The sequence below is a fragment of the Bubalus bubalis genome, chromosome 11, assembly GCF_019923935.1.
Source record: "Bubalus bubalis isolate 160015118507 breed Murrah chromosome 11, NDDB_SH_1, whole genome shotgun sequence".
Taxonomy (NCBI): Eukaryota; Metazoa; Chordata; class Mammalia; order Artiodactyla; family Bovidae; genus Bubalus; species Bubalus bubalis.
Window position 1 is genome coordinate 75,820,718 of NC_059167.1, and position 6,968 is coordinate 75,827,685.

The following is a 6,968-nucleotide window of genomic DNA, read 5'->3' on the forward strand; positions in this document are numbered from 1 at the left end:
CCTTGAATGTATGTTGTTGTCACAGTTTATTAATCATAGCTTCCTTTTATTCACATTTACTTTTAAAATGAAGCTTCTAATATTTTTTCTTCTCTTAATGACATGGGAATTCAAGGTAGAGATCTCATAATAAACGGCCTGGGGACTCAGGTCACTGAGTCATCAAAGGGCCAGCCAAAAGTGCTCTTAGAGCTGGAGCAGTTGTGAGGAGTACTAACCACAGAGATCAAAGAGGGAAACACTTCTTAAGAGGTTTATTTATAGTGAAAATATTGTTTTCTGGGGCCTTTTTGGGGGGACTGAGTTCAGGTAAGTGGGAACAGTATAATTTAAGTGAATAGCCTTTTAAAATTACCAGCTGCTTTCCCTCTATGGGCAAAGTATAGCAACTCTGCTACAACATTTCAAAAATTCTCCCCCCTCCACCCCACCACTTTGCCTCCCACTCTCTCTTATCTCTATTTCTGTTTTTCAATTCAACATACATTTGTTGAACCTTGTTGAACCTATACAACAAGTGCCAGTCTTTCCAAGGGAAAGTTTTACTTTTCAGATTGCAAGAAGCTCTTCATGTGCCTGGATTGTATCTGAATTTACAGGGAAATTTTTAGATCTGGATTATATTTCACTTAAACCAGGAAGGACCTTGGGAATTGGTTTTGATGTGAATCATCTTTGACCTGTCATTTTTTTCATGGCAATTTCTATAATGAAAATTGCTTTTTAATTCTACTGGCATTAGTTTTCAATGAGAATAACATAAAAAACCAGTGTGTTTACCAAGAAACTATTATCAATTTTCAAGGTATATGCACATGCACGCCCACAGCCATCCAACCCCTTGTGTTCTCTCCCAAATTCACACGATTTTGTATGGTCAGGGTTTACGACTAAGACATAGTCCCTGCTCTCAAGAAGCTCATACCCTTTGCAGAGGAGACAGAGAAACTAGTCAATTGTAAATTATACTGTCATGAAAAAGTTATCATGAGAACCTCACAAGTAAGATGTGATAGCATGGTGGAGGAATATCTCATGTAGACTGGAGGAGAGAGGTGGGTATCACTGAGTAATAACTGACAGAAATTTTAGAACAAGAAGTAATTGGCCAAGGGAAAAATGTAGGGAAAACTATAGGGCAGAACAAAAGTATGGATAACCTTCATATCAACGAAAGAACGATTGTCCTAGTAGTTCAAGAGATTTGTGAGGTGGAGTTGTGAGATTAGAGGCTGGGAAAATGGGTTGTAGACTGTTGCATTATGTGCCTCGCTGAGGCATTGTAAAGAGAGGAGTTACTGAGAGTTTGTAATTGGTCAGCAGGCAAAAAAGACTCAGGAACAACTCCTAAGGTATGCTGTTCTGACTGCTTCCTTTTTAATTGTTATGCTATTGCTTCTTGCTTGCTACTATTCTCTTCTTTTCCTTTTCACTACTGTCCCTGTGTCTTCTGTCTCCTCTCTTTTCTTTTCATCTCTTTCCTTACTAGTATCAATCAGCTAAATGATAGATATATTTTATAGCCCCTAGCAGTAGACTGCCACAAATAGATTTTTTTCTTGGCCATTGATTTCTTGTGGACAACACTTTCTGTTAAGGAGCTATTGTGATTTTCTATGAGTAAACAGTTGTTGACACACTTGTAAAACTTTATTTCAGTTGTTAAATGCTTGATTAAGTGGTACTACCATCATGGCTCAGAGGGTAAAGCGTCTGCCTGCAGTGCGGGAGACTGGAGTTCGATCCCTGGGTCGGGAAGATCCCCTGGAGAAGGAAATGGCAACCCACTGCAGTATTCTTGCCTGGAGAGTCCCATGGATGGAGGAGCCTGGTAGGCTACAGTCCACGGGATTGCAAAGAGTCAGACACGACTGAGCGACTTCACTTCACTTCACCATCACTACAATCTGAATTTGAAGGGTTATACATCTGGGACTCTTATTCTGTATTTTCACAATAAATTTCATTTTTAAGTCAAAGCCAATACCAGGTTGGCTGGTATTTGACCATTTGAATAATACAGAAATGTAGGCCTTAGGAGATGAAAGCCACATGTATCCTATTTTGAGAATTCACTATTTGTAATATTTGGTATGCAGTTTTGGAACTTTTTTTTAAGTACAAACATAGTTTCATAAAAAGAATTCTGTTTTTGCCATTAGAGGCTCTTGCTTTAATCCAGTATTTGGATGGTTGTTTTAGTTGTTTCCAGTTATTTGCTGCTGCTGCTGCTGCTAAGTCGCTTCAGTCGTGTCTGACTCTGTGCGACCCCATAGATGGCAGCCTACCAGGCTCCCCCGTCCCTGGGATTCTCCAGGCAAGAACACTGGAGTGGGTTGCCATTTCCAGTTATTTAAATATGCATAAAAAACTGCCATCAGCATTTTACCAATTTAAGACATAGTATTGATCATCATGTAACAATTTTTACAGGAATTAATACTTGGCTATGAATATACATACCCAAATATCTTACTCTAATACTTTTGACTTCACATCTAGATGATGATAACCTTATGATTACTCATGAGAACAGTACCTGAATTTTCATGTACCATCAAATTTAACTGTTTCTGAATTGTATGATGCCTCATGTACGATAGCATGCAGTGTTTTGCTTTCTGTGACTGGCTTATTTCACTTTCTCTATGTTTAATCACAAGTTGCTCTTGTGCTTTTTGGAAACGGCAGGAAATTTTTGTTCTTTTAAGTTGAATATTATGTTGGTGTTTGTGTGTTGTGTGTGTGTATCACATTTGTTTATCCATTCATTGATAATTAAAGAGAAAAACAGGAAAAAACAATCACCTAATTTTCTTACCACTACTAGCAATTTTTAATTACTACTTTTTAAAAAACTGACCTTTTATTGGTCTTTGAAACAGTTTTAAATATTTTTTACATATGAAAACAAAGTGAATATACATAGTTTTGTATACCAATGTATATTTTAAAATCTACATATTGCATGATCAAAGCCTTTAGATAGAGATTTGATTATAGCTCCTTTGAAATGTCACACCCACTGCAGTTAACTCTGATGATTGTCCTGTTCATTCTCCCTTGTTCTGTCCATATCTATTTTTTTCCCAGTTATTGGCTATAAAATCCTCCATCCACTGCCCCTGTATCAGGGCCTCCTGGCAGCACCCCTACAGTGTTTCCTTTTGACTGCAAGACCCACTTCACAACCATTACCCTCACAATGTCCTTCCTCACTGGCCTGGCTGCCTACTTGTCTCTTCTTGGCTATAACAGTTTCAAGGGGCTCCAACCGCCTTAAGCTGCTTTCTCACTGAGGCAGTGCAGAGTTGTGTCCACGGGAGAGCCCAGGCGTGGTGGTGGGGAGAGCCCAGGCGTGGTTTGGAGTGCCAAGGGAGGAGTGACGAGAGAGAGCATGGTTGTTGGTGTGGGGCCTGGAGGAAAGCTTAGCGGTGGCTGTGCAAGTGGGGGACTCCTGGTATTTAATTCAGATGTGGAACAAGCATCAGTAATTTGGTTTGTTTCAAGGTACAGTTGTTTAATATTATGTCTAAAAAAAATAGTATGTGTATTAGGTTGAACTCTATAAAATTGATATTTGATCAAATATGAACTGACTGAAAGAATAATCTCTTATGACTCAAACTAATAAATGCATATAAGCCTGGAGAGGAACAATTTAGTGATAAGAATTAAAGATATGCATTTTCTATTTTCTCCTTAGACATACAAGTTTTAAAAATGGATTTCCTGTATATCTTTCTTGTGAACTTCTCAGTTTTTAAATGGCTGTTATTCATATATTTCATAGCAATGAATTTTATTCCTATATATGAGTCATAATACTCTTCCAAGATGAAAGAACTATGAATATTTAATTCATATTCATTTAACTATGAAGATGCTCCATTGCAGACTTTTATGTTATTTCTAAATTTTCTTTTTATAATTTTTTATCATTCATGCCTCTTGTAGCTTAACTGTTAGTTTATCTAGTTTCAATACACTAAGAAAATTTTCTTTTTTATTGAAGTATAGTTGATTAATCATTTTATATGTTTTAGGTATACAGCAAAGTGATTCATTCATATATATATATGTATATATCTCTCTATATATACATATATATTCTTTGGCAGATTCTTTTCCATTAGAAATTATTGCAAGATATTAAATATAGTTGTCTCTGCTATAGAATAGTTTTTGTTATTTATCTATTTTGTATATAGTAGCGTGTATATGTTTTCACTTGACTTAGTCATAAATAGTGAAAATTTTGAAGTTTAGGTGTCTATTTCTAAAGTACCTTCTAAACAAATTGAATTTCTTTTCTCTTTATCAGTGTATGAATGTGACTTTTTCCTCATAGCTTCACCCATGATTTCATCAATTTTTTTAAACCTTTGAAATTTGTTAATACAGACTAGCACCCAATGCAATCTTATTTACATTTCTTTGAGTGAGAGTTTAACTTTTATTATGACTATCAGTTATTAGGATTTCTTCTGTGTCAGTAGTCTTATATGTTTTTCTCATTGTAAATTTGGTATACCACACTTTCTATCTTTATCTATCTGGAGGAACTAATTTCATAATAGAAATATTAGTCATCTTTCTCATATTTTATAACTTGTTTTTCAGTGTGTTTTTAATTTTTATTTTATAGTGCTTATATATCCATATAAGATATCTATGTAGCTATGTATGCAAACTTTGTACATATACCTATATCTAAATATAGTAAGAACTGAATATTATGGATAGTGCCAACTATTTTTCCTCCCTTATTTGTTAATGAGATATTCTTAGAATGACTTTTAGATGTTAAATGTTTGTTTAAATATTATTTTTCTTTCTTTTGATTTGTTACCCTTTTGATGTTTAATTATCATTTTGAAACTTTCTTGAGTTTATGATGAGAGGCAATAATCTATGTATTTACAAGTTTATCTGTTGTACCAACACCATTGAATGAATAATTCACCCTGTCCACACTGGTGTGATATGATTCTTCAATAGTCTCTTGAGGTTACTAATTTATTCTGGTCCTCTCCTTCCATTGTTTACATTGAGGTTTTTATAACTCTCTGAAACAGAAATATGATCAGCTAGAGCTGAATATCCCCACAGATTTTCTACTGCTTTCAGGGTAAAAAGCAAAATTCTTATTGTGGATCAAATATTTCATCCTGTTTGGCCTATTTCTCCAGCCTGATCTTCGTCATTCATATTCTTGTCCCCCTGAACTTGTGTCTCAGGGCCTTTGCACACGGCATTTCCAAAGTCTGGACTACTCTACTTAATTTCAGTGATAACTCATATTTTGCAGACCCTAAATAATCATGATGGTGATGCATCACATTATCATAGCCCTCTGATATTTCCTTCAAATTAGTTGTCAGAGATGTATCTGTATTTAAAGTTATTTAATGTTGATCTACCTGTATCTACCCATCTAGATCAAACCTGTAAAACTTCAAAAGTCAGAATTTCTGTTTCACCTCAGAACTTGACATTGAACTTAGAATATAGTAGATACTCATTAGGATATGAGTTACACTCATTAGTTGTGTTACCTGAAGAAATAAATTAATGCATGATATTTTCATAACATATTAATGGCTGTTGGTGAAGTTTTTTTCTTCATAAAATTGAATTTGATAAAAGCTTAAATCTGTTTCTTTAAATATTAATATTTGATAAGTTCTTTGGTTATTTTGTTTCTGGATTTTAGGTATCATCAGAAAAAGCCAATGTATGAAAGAAATGACTCTTCGGTGTCTGAATTTGTTTTCCTGGGACTTTCTACCTCTAGACCAGTGCAGCATTTCCTCCTTGCCTTCTCTACAGTGTTTTATGTAACAATTGTTCTGGGGAATCTCCTTGTTGTGTTTGCAGTGACCTTTGACCCTCATCTACATTCCCCCATGTACTTCCTTTTAGCCAACCTCTCATCTATTGATTTGTGTCTTTCTACCTTAACAGTGCCTAAGATGATCTCTGACCTGTACTCTGGGCACAAAACCATATCCTTCCAGGGGTGTGTCACCCAGATATTTGTCCTTCACACGCTGGGTGGATCTGAGATGGTGCTGCTCACTGCCATGGCCTTTGACCGCTATGTGGCCATATGTAAGCCCCTGCACTACCTGACCATCATGAGCCCACGGGTGTGCCTTTTGCTTCTGTGTGGTGCTTGGGCTATTGGCCTCATTCACTCAGTGGTCCAGTTAGCTTTTGTGATCCATTTGCCTTTCTGTGGTCCTAATGAAATCGACAGCTTTTACTGTGACCTTCCTTGGTTTATCAAACTTGCGTGCACAGATTCCTACAGAATGGAATTCATGGTCACTTCCAACAGTGGGTTCATATCCATGGGCACTTTCTTCTTGTTGACCATCTCCTATGTTTTCATTCTGGTCACTGTGTGGAAACGCTCTTCAGGTGGTTTGCGCAAGGCCCTCTCTACTCTGTCAGCACACATCACTGTGGTGGTTTTGTTCTTTGGACCCTGCATCTTTGTTTACATGTGGCCATTTCCCACAGTGACAGTGGATAAGTTTCTTGCCATTTTAGACTTTTTGGTTACACCCATCCTGAATCCTGCCATTTACACATTGAGGAACAAAGACATGAAGATGGCTATGAGGAGACTGTGCAGTCAGTTCCTGAGTTGGAAGATCTCTTAAGTAACTCATGGGAGCACAAGTTATTTCAAACAACTTCATGAAATACAAGTGGTTATATACAAATTTGGGGCTGTTTTTTCCTGAAGTTACCATCTTATAATATTTAGACTAGACCATTGGTTATGTTGTTACATTGAATTATCATGTTAACTCTCTAGATAAAGATTTATTTGTCAGCCAAATTAAAACCCCAATAAGTATTTGGACATTTTTGACAAAGCAACGCTTAGAGACTAGTGTCTGCTGAAAGTATGGCCTTATGCATCAGACTGCCCATATTCAATTAATCAACTGAAT

General features: G+C 36.3%; 1 protein-coding gene across 1 annotated transcript; it reads left to right on the top strand.

The window, feature by feature from the left end:
• The first annotated feature begins 5,735 nt into the window (after positions 1–5,735).
• On the top strand, positions 5,736–6,671 carry LOC102391622 (olfactory receptor 4F6-like). The gene has a single exon (XM_006073468.3). It carries the CDS (start codon positions 5,736–5,738, stop codon positions 6,669–6,671), a length of 936 nt encoding a protein of 311 aa, XP_006073530.3.
• Positions 6,672–6,968: the final 297 nt, after the last annotated feature.

Bases quoted from the DNA above. Each gene is read 5' to 3' on its own strand.
- LOC102391622 (XM_006073468.3), top strand. From the start codon at position 5,736: ATGTATGAAAGAAATGACTCTTCGGTGTCTGAATTTGTTTTCCTGGGA.